General features: G+C 53.0%; 2 protein-coding genes across 2 annotated transcripts in view; both read left to right on the top strand.

The window, feature by feature from the left end:
- The first annotated feature begins 1,792 nt into the window (after positions 1-1,792).
- On the top strand, positions 1,793-2,605 carry LOC141727878 (uncharacterized). Its single transcript, XM_074534163.1, has one exon. It carries the CDS (start codon positions 1,793-1,795, stop codon positions 2,603-2,605), a length of 813 nt encoding a protein of 270 aa, XP_074390264.1.
- LOC141727877 (uncharacterized) overlaps positions 2,602-16,153 on the top strand; it is a 52,395-nt gene continuing 38,843 nt past the window's right edge. Inside the window, exons 1-2 of the mRNA XM_074534162.1 lie at positions 2,602-2,613; positions 5,114-5,131. Coding sequence (XP_074390263.1) covers positions 2,602-2,613; positions 5,114-5,131 — 30 coding nt within the window. The remainder of the gene's footprint in view (positions 2,614-5,113; positions 5,132-16,153) is intronic.

Below are 16,153 nucleotides of genomic sequence, written 5' to 3'. Positions count from 1 at the left end.
CAAGCAGAGATGTGGCAATTCCAATATTCATTGGTTTCTGCACAGCTCCAGCTCAGCTGCTGGCAGGTTCCAATAAAAGAAAAGTGGATATTCGACCCAATACAGATCATGAAAAGGAAGGGAAAGCTCTGTGTAGCTGTCACAAAGGTGACGGGGACAAAGAGAATGATGATTCTCACATTTGCTAAAGCACCCAAGCCTGGGAATTCAGGAGTTATTTGGAAATTTAGCTACTTGAGCTGGGCTTCTTGTGGGACTTTCAGCCACCTTGTGTTCCTCACCATGGGGTAAATGAACCTTGTCAGTCTCACTGGTAACACTTGCTCTGTTTCCTGCAGTGATTTTAACAACTCTTTAAGGAAAGACAGCAAATTAATTTCTTTACACTGGCCACCCATAAAAGCCATTTTCCTCATCATTTCTCCCATAAAGAAATAAAGATTTTATTATCTCCATAAGGTCCCCAGGAGGAAGGAGGGACTGTGTCAAAGTTTCCAAGAGTTCTTCCAGAAAGAACCACAACCTCCTCAGTGGAGGGAACCATGCTGTTGTCAAAGGCACTTGGGGTCAGAGAACAGTGCCCTGAACTCACTGGACCAAAATAATACGGCAAGATGGTCAAGAAAATTGTTAGAGAGATGCCTCTGCCCCAGTTAAGGTGGTAACGAGACCAAATCCAAGGCGGATTTTATTGAACAGTAAACGTGAGGTAGAGAGAGAGATGGAAACAAAGAGAAAAGATGAGAGACCAAGGGAGTGACAAGGGACAGAGACCTCCCCTGTTGCAGGGCAAGTGTGACATTGTCCCCTGTGTGTGTGGCCTTCCCAGGGTGGGGGTTTTACACCTGATCCAGTTTGGGTAAGGGGGGTGGTGTTCACCCCCTGAGCAGGGATTACCCCACTGTTTCAAGTTGCCATGCAAGATGTAACCAAATGCATGTTTTCAATCCCCATCTTCATCAACTGCTATAAACAGGTGGGGCAGGGTTCTTTATCTCTTCCATGACTCACCCCTGATAACGCCCTGCAGGGGAGATACCTTCTGTGAATGGGCCATTGAGTGTCACTGCAGGACTGATAAAATTCCATCATCCCATTGTGGGATGCTCCGCCCAGGGGGAGGATCCAAGCATTCCTGCCTGGATATAAGCTGAGGCTGGCAACACCAGCAGCACCTTGCCTACTAGATTCCCAGAGGACAAGAGCTCCATAACCACCACTGGACCTTCGGAGGAAGACCAGACCTTTCTACAGCATCACTGCTTTGACAGAATCACATTCATCACTCCAACAGGACTGCAGCCACCATTTAATGGGACGGCTGCCACCACCCTGACCAAGAGGGTGTCAGATTATATCCTGACTCTGTGAGTTTAAGGCAGTTTTTCTGTATCATTGCCTTGATCCTAATTTTGTTTTTGAATTGGAATTCTGACTTAGACTCTCCCCCAAGTTTGCCTTCAATCTGGTGCAAAATTTAGTGTGCTCATTCCTTGTTTTCCTCCCAAAACAGGATTTCCCATTCCTAAAACTTAGCCAGATGGAGGGAGAGACTGCGAGGAAGAGGAAGATGCCCCAGGACACCCAGGCAGGTGAGGAGGAAGTCAGTGCCCCTTTCCCCCTCTCTTCTGCTCCATCTCCCAGCCCAGCACAGCCCCCAGCTGCAGGACAACCCTGCTGCCAACTCCATCCTTCCGGAGATGCACTCGGGGGATCTCCTTTCCCTTCCCTCTGGCATGGGGGTAAATCCCATCCTCTCCTTGTCCTTCCTCCCCCAGAGAAGGAGCTGAGGATGGAGACCAGGGAGGGCAAATCCCCACGGCAGAACCTCATGAAAGAGGCCATTTTGAGCAGCTCCATGACACAGGAATTCAATGGGGAGGACAATTCCCGGAGATTCCACAGGAAGAGGGGCTCCAAACCCAGCCCAAGGTGCGCTGAGGAGGAAAGACCCACCCTGAGTCAGGAAGGTGGAGAAAGCTTCAGCCAGAGCTCAGAGCTGGTGGTTCGTGAGCGGCTTCATGATGGGGAGAAGCCCTACAAGTGCTCAGAGTGTGGGAAGAGCTTCAGGCAGCACAGCGTCCTGATCTGCCACCAGATGATCCACACTGGGGAATGGCCCTACGAGTGTGGGGAGTGTGGGAAGGGCTTCAGCTACAGGTCCACCCTTGTGACCCACCAACGCATCCACACCGGGGAGAGGCCCTACGAGTGTCCCGAGTGCCAGAAGAGCTTTCAGACAAGCTCTGATCTCCTCAGGCACCAGCTCATTCAGACTGGGGAGAGGCCTTTCTGCTGCCCTGAGTGTGGGAAGGGCTTCAAGCGCAAGTCCCACCTCATCATCCACCAGCGCATCCACACTGGGGAGAGGCCCTATGAGTGCCCCACCTGTGGGAAGAGGTTTCAGACCAGCTCAAATCTCCGCCTGCATGAGCGGATTCACACAGAGGAGAGGCCCTTCCGCTGCCCTGACTGTGGGAAGGGATTCAAGCATAAGTTCACCCTCATCAGGCACCAGCGCATCCACACAGGGGAGAGGCCCTTCGAGTGTCTCCAGTGTGGGAAGAGTTTCACCCAGCGCTCTGACTTGACCAGTCACGAATGAAAGCACCGGTAAGGGACGTTTTATCAGTGCCCCAACAGCAGAAGAGCTTCATGCCCAGCTCCAGCTTCATCCCTCATTGGAGGACCTATATTGGAAACAGCCCTGGTGATCCATGTTCCCCATGATCCATGCAAGGAGGACACCTGTCTCTTTTCCTGCCCCTGCCAATGACATGATGTGGGATGGAAGAACATGAGGGTCTGGCCATGGCCCTGTCATTACATTTACTCCTACCTCAGAACATTGGCCCGGGGCAGGAAAGGGACTCTTTCTCACCCCAGGGAGAAGGGTGTCCTTTGCAGACAGGAGGAAATACATTGCCGTGAAGAGCCAATTGTTCATGTTTTAGTTTTCTCTGCAAATAGTTTCACTTATCCCTTCTGTTATCAATATTGTTTTTGTTCCTGTTTGTTCCTTATCTCGTTGCTGTTCCCAATAAATGGTTTTTATCCCAGCCCAGGATCTTTGCCTTTTGTGCTTTCCACAAGAGGTGGGAGGGCAGTGCGGTTTTAGTGGGAGCAGAAAACTGGGGTACCCTATTCCTGAACCCCGGCCTGTGGAAACCGAGCATCCCAGCTGGTCCCAGCCCTGGTGGCCATGGCAACGGCCTTGGGAGCGGGTCCCTGGCTGGGGCTGTGGGAACCTCTTCCCTCTGGTGTCCAGGGACAGGAGTGGAGGGAACGGCTGCAGCTGAGTCGGGGCAGGCTCAGGTTGGATGTCAGGAAAAGGTTTTTGCTCAGAGGCTGCTGGGGCCCTGCCCAAGCTCCCCAGGGAAGGGTCCCAGCTCCAGGGCTCTCTGAGCTGCAGCAGCGTTTGGCCAGCGCTGCCAGGCCCAGGCTGGCATTGTTGGGGTGTCCTGTGCAGGGCCAGCAGTTGGACTGGAGGATCCTGATGGGTCCCTCCCAGCTCAGCCAATTCTGTGGCTCTGGGATCCCATGAGCCTGGGGATGGGACTGCCAATGGTTGCCATGGCAACGAGCTCTGCCTGCAGGCCTGAGTTGGTGTCCATGGCAACCACCCCTGGCATGGGGTCTCCATGGAGCTGCCAAGGGACTGACCATAGCAACAGGGGGCTGATGATGGTTGCCATGGAAACTGGCCATAGCAACAGGGGGTTTGTGATGGTTGCCATGGAAACTGACTATAGCAACAGGGGACTGGTAATGGTTGCCATGGATACTGACCATAGAAACAGGGGTCCTGGTGATGGTTGCCTGCTAAGGATCAGATTTGTCACAGGCCCTCAGAGGGGTTCCATGGGGACTTTCTAAGGGTCTCCAGGCTGTTCCAGAGCTGGAATGTCACAGGCACAGACAGGGGCTCCATGGACACCTCCCAGGGGTTTCTGGGGATGGTAAAGAGCCCTGTGGTCAGAGGCAGTCACAGCCATTCCATGGTGACATCCCAGGGGACCTTGGGCTGCAAAGGCACCGATCTGTCACAGGCACTCACGGGGGCTCCATGGTGACATCCCAGGAGTCCCCAGGCTGCCAAAGAGCCGGGATGTCCCAGACACTCACAGGGGTTCCTGTCATGGGCACCAGAAGGAGCTTCAGGCAAAAGCTTGATTTCTTTATTGGAGAAACTTCTGATGAGTCATGAGGTGAAGAAATGACACCCCGTAGCCACCATGGTTCCTCAAACCCCTGCAGGGCCTGTAGACTTCTAAAATTCCTTCTAAGAGAGGAGACTGGGACTGGCTGGATCCAATCCCAGCCCCAGTCTTTGTCGAAGATGTAAAAGATTGAACAGGTGGAATTCAACTTCAACACAATTTGTCGCGCAGGATTAATGATAGAATCCCAGATTAATTTATATAAATATGTCTCTGGCTTATTCTGATCATGATCAGATGGAAAGATCACCAGCACAGTTATTTACTCCACAGTTCAGGAGCTATAACAATTATTGGAATATAGTCCTCTAAGCCGCAGTTTTGAAGTCAACAGGGCCTTGCTGGGGTTGTTGGGGCCCATTGCAGGCAGAGCCTCCTGCTCCAGCAGGAACTGCCTTTCCTGTGCCATGAGCAGGGCAGGTCTCGCTGCAGGAAAAGCCCCAGACCAGCCCCAGCACAGGGAAGGGCTCGGGCACAAGGGCAGAGTGCCGTGCTGGGAGCTGTGCCAGGGAGAGCCTGAGGCACCAAAGGCACCTTGGCAGCAGCAGCTGCTTGCAGGCCGTGGCCAGAAGCCTCCCTTGGCAGCCCGGCCTGGTGGGCACCACTGCAGAGCTGCTGCCTCAGGGCTCATTCCTGGCTGGGCTCTGAAAAGTCACTTCTGCTCCAGGAGCCTGACTGGGAAGCCATTGGCCCCAGCACCTTGGGGACAAGATATTAATGACAAAACTCTTCATGGCAGCAGAGCCAAGGCAGGGGCAGAGGAAAGGGGAGAGCCAGGCCCAGGGGACAGGGCTGCCATGGTGATGGCTGTGAGGTTACTGCCCCTGCAGCAGCCTGGCTGCCCTCAGCAGACATTCTGGCCAGAAGTGTTGTGAGGGCTCCCAGCACATCAGAGAACCCACACAACAGGAGTTCTGTCCCTGGGGATGAGAGGGTTTTCACTGGGTCAGGCTGCACAAAACTCCTGATCTTGGACAATTCCTGGGATGGGGAATCCACTTCTCTGGAAAAAGAGCTGCAGTTTTGTGCCACTCTCATCGCTGTAAAATATTCCCTCCTTCTAACAAATGTAAATCCACCCTTGTTTAGTTTAGAGATATTGACCCTTGTTCTGTCAAGGCAACATTTGGGAGAAAATTCCTTTGACCACTATTTTTCCATTTTCACAGACCTTGGAGAAGACACAAAAGTCTCCCAGGATGGGGTTTGGAGGCCTCATCACAAAACCAGCAGGTAGAGGCTGATGGATCTGGGGTCAGTGGTGTGAAGACTGGGGAGAGAACAGGAGTAGCCATGGAGGGATGGAAGGGTGGTTTTAGAGTGGCTGGAACTTTTCTTCATAGTAGGAATGAGCTTGAAGAAGACATAATAGCAACAAGTGCAGCTTGGAAGGTCCAGACTAAACACCAGGAGAAAGGAATTTCCCTGGCAGGGCAGGGCTGTGGTGCAGCACGTCCCCAGCAGTAGCCTGGAGCAGCCCAAGGCTTTGTGTGGGCAGGCAGAGGCAGGCAGGAGGCAGAGCTGTCAGCAAAGGAAGGGGCCAGCCAGGTGGGGCACCTGGGGGATGCTGACAGCCTGCAGGGACAGAGACACAGGTTTGCTCAGCAGCAGAAACACCTTTCCCTTCCTTGTCCCCACCTGTCATGACTGCCACCAGTGTTCTGCTCTACCTGGAATCTGGGGACATTTTATCAGTCCTGTCCCTCAGAAAGATCTATTTAAAGTAGGAGAAACTTCAGTGTTTCACCCTCTTTTTGAGTCCCCACGAAGTTCTTTGAGCACACTCAGAGGTGAGGGACTGAGTCTGATGCAAAGAGCACAAAGCCCCAGAGGCTCATTAAAGTCCCTGTGCTGTGTCTGTGCTGCTGAGCTGGGCTGGGCTCCTGGCCCAGAGGCAGCTCCTGGCAAGGGCAGCGCTGCAGAGAGACAGCTCTGGCCAGGAGCAGCTCCTGTGCACAGCCCAGCAGGTCTGGGGCACTGCCAGGGCCCCTCAGGGACGCCAGCAGGGCACAGACAGAGCTCACAGGGGCTCAGCACTGGCAGGGGCTGTGGGATGTCCCAGAGGGGGCTGTGTCACAGCAGCACCTCTGTGGCTGTGTCACAGAGGCACAGAGCAGGTGGGATGTCAGCCAGGGGCTGTGTGACAGCACAGAGTGGGCTGTGTGAGGCCACAGGTTGGATGGTGATATCAAAGAGTTTGTTGAGTGAGGTCACTGAGCAGCTATGGCATCATAGAGAGGATTCTGTGACATCACAGAGCAGGTTGTGACATCAAGGCATGGCTGTATGACATCATAGAGTGATATGTGACATCAAAATGTGTGTTGTGACATTACAGAGTGGCATTATGACATCACAGAGAGAGTTTTGTTCCATCACTGAGGGGATTGTGACATCACATAGCTGTCTGTGACATCATAGTGTGAGGCCATAGAACCTTGCCATCTTAGAGGGTGGCTCTCTGACATGAGAGAATGGGTTGTGACATCACTGGGTGGCTGTGTAACATCATGGAGCAGCCTGTGACATCACAGAACAAACTGTGACATCGCAGTGTGACTCTTTGACATCACAGCACCTTCTGTGACATCCCAGAGCAGCTGTGTAACATCACAGGGGTCTGTGTGACATCACAGGGGCTGTGCGACCTCACAGTGGCTGTGTGACATCACAGGGGCTGTGTGAGGTCGCTGGGGAGGTCACTCTGTCCCGGCCCCCCTCACAGTTCCCCCAGAGCAGTCCAACCCTGCTCGTGCACAGCAGGGTCCCCTGTCTCCCCGGGTCCCCCCGCCCCCGGCCCCACAGCCTTCCCCAGAGGATGTTCCACGAGATCGACCCCAGAGCCTGACACGGGGACGGGGGCCGGGGCCCTGGGGGTGGCACAGGGGGACAGGGACGCCCTGGCAGTGTCCCCGTGTCCCCCAGGGCGAGAGCCTGGGCCAGGGCTCCTTCACCCTGTTACGAACGAGGGCTTGAGAACGCTGAAAAATCCCCAGCAAGGGATCAGCAAAAACCAGATTTAATAGTAAGGGACAGCAGCACAAAGTTCATTGCCAAGATTTACTCTGCTCCTGACTGGACACTTCAGGCACACCAGGGAAACAAAGCAACAACAAAACCAAACAGAATCCAGGCAACCACAACAGAAATGAATCAAGAACTGTCCCTGTGTGTGTGTGTGACACAAGGACATTTAACAGAGCCCAAACTTAACAGAACTGAACTCAGACCTTAACCAGGAACCAGGAGCTGGTTGGGCAGCAGCAGTGCCTGGAGCAGACAGTGTTTGTGATGAGCTGCAGAGGAGCTGAGCCCAGGGGCTGTTGGCCAAGGCCGAGCCCCAAGGAGCATTTCTCAGCTGGCAGGGCGGCCTGAGAAGGGGAGGGGAGAATGCAGCAGCACAGGACCATGGAACCAAGAGAGCATTGTGACACTGTGGGGCCCTGTGAGACCAAGGGACCATTGTGACACTGTGGGGCTCTGTGGCACCAAGGGACCATTGTGACACTGTGGAGCCCTGTGAGACCAAGGGACCATTGTGACACTGTTGAGCCTCATGGAATCATGGAGAGCACTGTGACATTGCTGGGCCTCATGCAACCAAGGGTAGTGTACTGACGCTGTGCGGCTCCATGGAATGTAGGGATCATTGTGACACTGTGAGGCCATTGTGACACTGCGGAGCTTCATGGAACCGTGGAGACCATTGTGAAACTTTGGGGTGTCATGAGACCAAGGGGCCATTTGTGACACTGTGAGATGCCATGGAGCCAAAGGTCCATTGTGACACTGCAGGACCTCATGGAATCATGGAGACCATTGTGACAGTATGAGGCCCCATGGAACCAGTGAGACCATTGTGACCCTGGAGGTCCCTAGAGAACCAAGAGGACCATTGTGATGCTGTGAGGCCTTGTGAAACCAAGAGGCCTTTGTGACACTGCAGGGCTGCATGGAACCAACCATTGTGACATTGCAGGGCCTCCTGTCATCAGTGGTCCATTGTGACACTGTGGAGCCGAAGGAGACCATTGTGTCACTTCTGGGCTGCATGAGACCAAAGCTCCAGGGTGACAGAAAGGGGCCTCCTGTCATCAGTGGTCCATTGTGACACTGTGGAGCCAAAGGAGACCATTGTGACACAGCAAACCCCCAGGGTCCAAAGGTCCACTGTGATATTTCAGAGCTCATGGAACAGAGGAGTCCCATGACACTGTGGGGCCTGTGGAACAATGGAGACCATTGTGACACTGCAAGGCCTCATGGAATTGTTGGGACCATTGTGACACTCTGGGACCCCATTGAACCTGGGGGCCTTTGTGACACTGTTGGACCCCATGGAATCAAAGCACCATTGTGACGCTGCGGGGCCCCATGGAACCAAGGGGACCATGGTGATAATGCAAGGTCTCATAACAGCAAGGGAACATGAATCTGATCTGGCTGGTTTGGCCTCTCGTTGGCTGCCTGACTGGCCCAGATGACCTTGGCATGTAGAGGGTCTCTTCTCATCTGCTGCTGAAACACTGGGGCTCTGTGCTTTCCTTCCCAATGGAAAAGAACTGTCCTTCTCCTCCAGGCACCCATAGCCAGAATTAGGATTTCTCCTCCAAATTTCCTTATATACAAAGATTGTTCCCATAGGAATATTGCCAGGAAAAGTCTGGTTGGCAATGGCTTCACAAGAATCACCTCTCATCTGTCCCCAAAACCCTGGGTTAGGCTCTGTGTTCTTCTTCCTATGGGAAAGAACTGTCCTGCTTCTCCAGGTGCCCATGGTCGAAATTGGATTCCACCTAAAACATTCCCTATATCCAAATACTGGTCCCAGAATAAATCTGCCATTACTGACAAGTCTGCCAGGCCTTGGCCTAGTGAGGGTCTCCAGACACTGGGGCTCTGTGCTTTCCTTCCTATGGAAAAGAACTCTCCTCCTCATCCAGGTGCCCATGGCCAGAATTGGGGTTTCACCTCCAACATTCCCTATTGTGACAGTCTCAAGGAGATTGTTGGCTCAAAACATTTTGTATGTGGGGGAGGAAGGGGTAGGTCCAGTCTTGCCCTGCCCTGGAACCCCAATCCCCCCAGAGCCTCTCTCCCAGCCCAGCAGAGGCTGCCAGTCCCTGGCACAGCACAGGCAATGCTCCACAGCCACCTCTGCAGCCCCAGCCCAGCTCCTGAGGGACCAAATGAGCCCAAGGCCCACCTGAGGGAAGGGACCAGGAAGACCAAGGGGTATAGAAGGCTGACCACAAGGCAAGCACACATCTTGACCCTACCTCCTCTTGGAATTTCCATCTGAACAGTGCTGGAATTCAGGAGTTGGTAGCTGTGTATGTGCTTCTCTGTATCTTTTTTGCCTCTCTCTCTTTCTGTCCTTTTCTTCTTTTTCGGTCATTTTGCAAATTTGATAAATGTAAAAATTCAAATAGCTTAGAGTGTGTGACGTTGAATGGGCCAAGTCAATGCTTTGAGAAGTGTTTTTTGTTCATTGAATGTCAAAATAAATTTTTTGCCAAAGTTTCTCTGATTTTCCAAAGTTACCAGTAAAGGCTGTTTTGTGTTTTGAGCTCCTGAGGATCTCTGGTTGGTATTTTTCCAGGAAGTCCAACTCAGAATACACAAACATTTGTAACTCCTTTTAAATATCTCCTTGACAGAGTTTTCTACTGGATGGAAGTCAGGGCTTGTGTGTCCTGCTTGGCACAGCCCAGGCAGGGCTTTCCCAGCCACATTCACACTCCATTTCCCAGCTGGAGCCGCTGGTGCCTCTGAGTTGTGCTGCCCCAGCCCCAGGGACACTCTCCTTGTCTGCCCATTCCCCCACGGTCTCTGGGCAGGGATGGCCTCAGTGGGGGCTGCTGACATCCTCAGCACCTTGGAGGCTGCTGCTGAATTTCCCTGCTCCAGAGGCTTGTTCAGCCTTCAGCTCTTCAGTGCAGGAATTCAGTGTCCCAGGGCTCATTAACATTCAGAACACCTTAACAAGCCAAGCCTCTGGGAACAATTTGATTTAAGTGTTCAAATCTTTTGTGGTTGATTAGTCAGATTTCAGAAGCCAATTCAATGTGCATACTCTGAATTTAAAAAAAACAGCAAGAATTTTTTTTTTTAGGTCCTGTAATTTTTTTTTTTACTAGTAATTCATTGAAATGTGGAATCTCCAATTGACATTGAATCAAAGTACCTCCACATGCAGTTTGACTGGGCATGAAAATAGAACCCTTCATGGCTGACAATCAATCAGACTCTGTCCCTACCCCCACCCCACCATTTCCCTTATCCAAGGCTGGCACTCAGAGCAGCCTTGTGCAAATCTGAACTCCCTCCAGCCCACACCGGACCTAGCCAACAGACCACAGTTTAACAGGATACAACTTAATAAAAATTACACAATTAAAATAACAATCACACAATTACAAACTCTTCCCTGAGCCATGTGAAATGTCCCAGCAGTGTCTGATGAGTCCACTATTCACAACTGATTTGCATACTAAAATTAATTTTTGACAAACGTGGTTCTGTGATACATATAAACACAATTAAGGTATTGTATCAGGATTCTTGTCCTGGACTGAAGACAGAACAGCTCAAACAATTCCTGATTTGCAAATCTATCAGTGGTGGATGAAGAAGGGAGTCAGGCTGCTCTTGGTGTTGAGGAAATGCTGAAACCAGCCTGACTCATTTCATCTCCTCCTGTCCTGGCTGATCTCCCCTCTTTCCCCTTCCACCCATTGGCATTTGTCTCCCCCCAGCCCCCCGGTGAAGAGCCTGGCTCTGTGTTCTCCATCCCCTCCTCGCTGGCACTGCCAGGCTGGCATGAGGAGCTCCTCAGCCTTCCCTGCTCCGGGCTGGACCAGCCCAGCTCCCTCAGCCTCTTCTCACAGCCCAAGGGCTCCAGCCCCACCTTGGAGGCCCTTCCCAGAGCCTGCTCCAGCTGCCAGACATCTTTCCTGCCCTGAGGAACCCAACCCAGGCCACAGTGACCTGTATAATCCCTGTCCTTGATGTCCTGGTCACACAGCCCTGGCCCCTTGTCCCTGTGTCAGGCTCTGGGGTGGATCCTGTGGAACATCCTTTGGTGGAGGCTGTGGCTCCAGGTGGTCTGGGGGGATCCCAGGGGACAGGGACCCTGCTGGGCATGAAAAGCATTGGACTTGTTGGGAGAAACTGTGAAGGGGAGCTGGGGCAGAGTGACCAACCCAGTGACCTCACACAGCCCCTCTTGGATGTCACAGCCTGCTCTGTGATGTCAGAGCCCATTCTCCAATGTCACAGAGCTGGTCTCTGATGTCACAGTCAGGTCAGTGATGTTAGACCTCTGCCCTTTGATGTCACAGTTGGATCTGTGATGTCACAGAGGCAGTATATGATGTCATAGCTGCTCAAACACTTCACATAACCCACTCTGTGATGTCAAAGCTCACTCTGTGACCTCATGTTGCCAGATGATAAATTGTCTCCACCAGCTGAGCTGACACCTGGAGCTTGTTCTCCAAAACCCCAGGCCTATAGAAACCACACAATGCCCATTGTGTGAGAAGGGGAACTGGAAGTTCACCAGCCTCAGTGTCCTGCCAGCTCAGCCAGGTCCAGTGGAACACTGGGGTCCACGTCCACCAGGGACCACCAGAGAGACCCCCAGGACAGAAGAATGCATGCAAAAAGGGGAGGGGAAATATGCTAATGATTTTGGGAAATGAATATCATATGTGTGTTTAGTCAGGGATAATCAATGAATATGTGTTCAAAATACAGAAAATAAACAGAAACTTTCCTGTACTCAGCACGCATGGCTTTGGGAGGAGCTATCCCCTGTGCATCCAGCTGAATAAAGAATGCTGCTTCTTAATGCTACACTGGTGCTAAGGAGTTTTCTGTTTTACTGAATTTTTGGTGACTCTCCCACTGCCAAGGAAAGCTCTGTCTGCTGCTGTTCACAAACAGAGAAGGGCTGGTGGCAGATGTGGGGCTCGGAGGCTGCCTGGGGAACAGTGACCATGAAATAATCAAGTTTTCAATGTTCTGTGAAAGAAGGAGGGGCAGCAACAAAACTTCTACACTGGAATTAGGAAGGGCAGACTTTGGCCTATTTAGGATGCAGATTTGGGAAGTACCAAATCAGGTCCTGATTCTTTGAAGGGACACAGCCCTTAAAACTAAAAGGGTACAGGAAGGATCGACACATTTCAAGAAAGTAATCTTAAGAAGGAGGGAGCAACCTATCCCAGTGTGGCAAAATATGTGAGCTAGTGAGGAAAATGACTGGCCTGGCTGCCCATGGAGCTTTTTTAGGAACTCAGGGGAAAAAAGAGGGTGCATAAATTTCAGACAGAAGGTCAGGCAACTTAGGAAGTGTTTAAGGATGTTAATTCATGTAGAAAGAAAAGTCGAGAGGTGAAAGATCAATTAGAGATTAACCTGGCCACTTTATTGAAAAATAATAGAAAATTTTTCTATAAAGCAAATTAATAGCAAAACATGGGATAAGGAGAATCCCTCCTCTTTTTTAGGTACAGTGGAGAATATAGTAACTAAAGATAAGGAAAAGCCTATTCTACTTAACATCTTGTTTGTCTCAGTTTTCACTATTAGGACAGGCTGTCCTCAGGACAAGTGTTCTCCTGAGCTGGTAGATGGGCACAGAAAGCAGAACAGCCCCCTAGAATCCAGGAGGAAGCAGTTGGTGACCTGCTGAGCCACTCAGATGTTCGCAGGTGTGTGAGATCAGACAGGATCCGTCCTAGGGGGATGAGGGAGCTGGTGGATGAGCAGCTGATGGATGAGCAGCTTCTCGAGCTGTTCTCCATCATTTACCATCAGTGCTGGCTCTGCAGGGAGGTCACAGAGGACTGGAGGTGCCAGTGTGAGCCCATCCCCGAGAAGGGCTGAAAGGAGGAGCTGGGGAACTCCAGGCCTGTCAGCCTGACCTGGGTGCCCAGCAAGGTTATGGAACAGATCACCCTGAGTGCCATCCCAGGGCACCCACAGGATGGCCGAGGGCTCAGAGCCAGCCAGCGTGGATTTCAATGTCTGCATTGATGATCTGCATGAGGGGACTGAGTCCAGCATCAGCAAATTTGCAGATGACACCAAGCTGAGTGTGAGTGTGATCTGCTGGAGGGTAGGAGGGCTCTGCAGAGGGACCTGGACAGGCTGGATCCAGGGCCCAAATCCAACAAGGTGAGGTTTAACAAGTCCAAATTTTGGGTCCTGCACTTTGGCCAAACAACCCCTGCAGCACTACAGGCTGGGGACAGAGTGGCTGGAGAGCAGCCAGGCAGAAAGGGACCTGGGGAACTGATGGACAGCAGGCTGGACAGGAGCCAGCAGTGTGCCCAGGTGGGCAAGAAGGCCAAAGGCTCCTAGCCTGGATCAGGAATGGTGTGGCCAACAGGAGCAGGGCAGGGATTCTTCCCCTGCACTCAGCACTGGTGACAGCACACCTCGAATGCTGTGTCCAGTTCTGAAGCGCCAATTTAGGAAGGACATGGAGGGGCTGGAGCGTGTCCAGAGAAGGGCAACAAGGCTGGGGAGGGGTCTGGAGCACAAGTCCTGTGAGGAGTGGCTGAGGGAGCTGGAGTTGTTTATCCTGGAGAAGAGGAGGCTCAGAGGACACAAGGCAGTGCCAGGGCACAGGTTAGACTTCATGATCTCCAAAGTTGTTTCCAACCTTGCTCATTCTGTGATTCCCCTAAACCACCCATGGAGCAGCTGCAGGACGAGCCCTGGGCCTCCTCTTCAGCAGCTCCAGCAGCCCAGGGCTCTCAGCTTCTCCTGGCAGCCCCAAAGCCCATCCTGTCAGTCCTGCAGAGCCTCTGCAGCTCCTCCTCACTGCCCCAGAACAGGGAGCCCCAGAGCCAGACACAGCAGCCCAGATGTGCCCCCCTGGCCTGGGGTGCCTCTGGCAAGGGAGGAGCACTAGGAAGTGCAGGAGCCTGCAGATAATTCCTGCAGCACTTATAGGATGATCCTGCTCCCCAAGGGACGTTCCCATGGTGCCAAGTCAGGAACTGCAATGGGGAGTGGGGCCAGAGAGGAAAGGGCAAAGAGGGATGGGCTGTTTGCAGGAGAGAGAACAGGGGTGGGCAGTAGGAAGACGTTTGTATCAAGAAGAGGAAAGAAAGCAAAGGGGAAGCAGAGGAAATTCTCAGGGCAGTTTGAGGCTGGCTGCCAGGCAGCCCTGGCTCTGAGCAACAGGGTCTGCAGTGGGACAGGAAACTCCCAGCTGATGGGAACAAACTTTCTGGCTGACTGCAGAGGCCAGGACAAAGCTGAGTGGTTTCCCTGGTGTCCCCCAGCCCTTGCTGGCCCCAGGGGCTGATGGCATTTGTGCTCCCTCAGGCTCATGTCCCCACAGCAACAGCATGGGGGTGCTCCCCCTGCTGTGTGCAATGCAAACAGGGGCTGCTGAGCCAGTGCTGCCGTGTCTGTGCCTGCAAGGATGGGGCACCTGTGTGAGCTGGGGGAGAGGCCAGGGCTGCAGAGGGGGGATGTTGTTGGCAGCTCCATGAGGACGCTCTGGGACGCTGCCCTGGGCTGTGCAGCGCACTGGGGATGGATCAGCCCCTGCTCTGCTGCTCCTTCCCATCTGCCCCAGGGCCCTTGCAGAGCACCAGCTGTTGCTGTCCTCAGCTGGCATGGTGACCCTGGGACAAAGCGGTGCCAGGGCTGTTCCAGGTACAATTGCAGTGGCACTCGTTGGTGACACCAGGTGCCATGGCAATGGCCACAGGGACCCAGTCCTTGGTTTGGTGCCATGGCAATGAATGCCTGGAGCTGTTGTGATGGTTGGTGGCCATGGAAAGCTGCCCTGGTCCCTTGCTCAGGGCTGGTGTCAGTGCCCAGAGCCAGAGGGGATCCCTTGCTGGGGGCTGTGCCATGGCCACCTGCCCTGTGCCGCGCTGGCCGCTCAGGCACCAGGAACCAGCAGCCAACGGCACTGCCAGGGCCAAAGGCCAGGTCAGCCAGGCAGAAAGGGGCAGGGCTGGGCACTGTTTCCATGGCAACAGGCACTGGGGGGACACCTGGGTCACCTGGCCTGGCAGTTGCCATGGAAACCCCTGGCAGGGACTGAGGGCACAGCCCCTGGCACTGAGACACTGCTGGGCTGCATGCTGAGCCCAGGGCTGAGCACGCAGAGATGGTTTTGTTCTTGCTGAGCTGCTGCACAGCCAAGGCCTGTCCTGCCCCTTGTCAGCCACACTGGGGAGGGGCTGGGGCTGCGGGGGAGCTGGGCAGGGGACACAGCCAGGACAGGGGACTCCAACTGAGCCCGGGCATAGCCCAGACCAGAGCACATCATGCTCAGGGTGTAAAGGGGGGAACAGGGAGGAAGGGGGGAATTTTGGAGTCAGGGCTTTTGCCTTCCCAGGGAACACATAGGCAAGATGGGGCCCTGTTTCACCAGTGGGCAGGGTCACTACCAAAGACACAGACACCAACTTAAGGAATTGTGTCATTTATATCATGCACAGCTGCAAAGATTTACAAAAGGATAAGCTCAGCAAAGCACATAATCATTAGCAAAGAATTACAAAAGAAGCTCAGCAATCCATCATAACCCATCATTACATTTTGATGACCAATTCCTTGGTGAAACACTGGAGGTGTTTGTGGCAGACAAAGATTCTGGCTGACTATCAGGGTACACCTTACAGACACCAGTAGTACTTTAGTGACACCGTTCTTCATTCTTTTTTCTCAATCTCATTCAAATTAGGAACAAGAATTCTGTTGTCCCTGGAGCTGGCACCTTTTTAATTCCAGAATAATGCCCCCAGGCCCTTTGCTGTTCAGCTTTCCAATGCTGTCTGTGGCTAACAAGGCTTGGGGGGCCCTTTCCCCTCTGGCTGGAAGGGGGACCCTGAGGGGCACCCAGGCTCCTGGATGGAATTCCTGTGCAAGTCCCTCAGTGTCACAGCAGCCTT

The sequence above is a fragment of the Zonotrichia albicollis genome, unplaced genomic scaffold (assembly GCF_047830755.1).
Source record: "Zonotrichia albicollis isolate bZonAlb1 unplaced genomic scaffold, bZonAlb1.hap1 Scaffold_257, whole genome shotgun sequence".
Lineage (NCBI taxonomy): Eukaryota > Metazoa > Chordata > Aves > Passeriformes > Passerellidae > Zonotrichia > Zonotrichia albicollis.
The sequence above is the reverse complement of the archived record's forward strand: the minus strand, read 5'-3'. Positions and strand labels throughout refer to the sequence as shown.

Coding starts and splice junctions, on each gene's coding strand:
- LOC141727878 (XM_074534163.1), top strand. CDS start 1,793: ATGGAGACCAGGGAGGGCAAATCCCCACGGCAGAACCTCATGAAAGAG.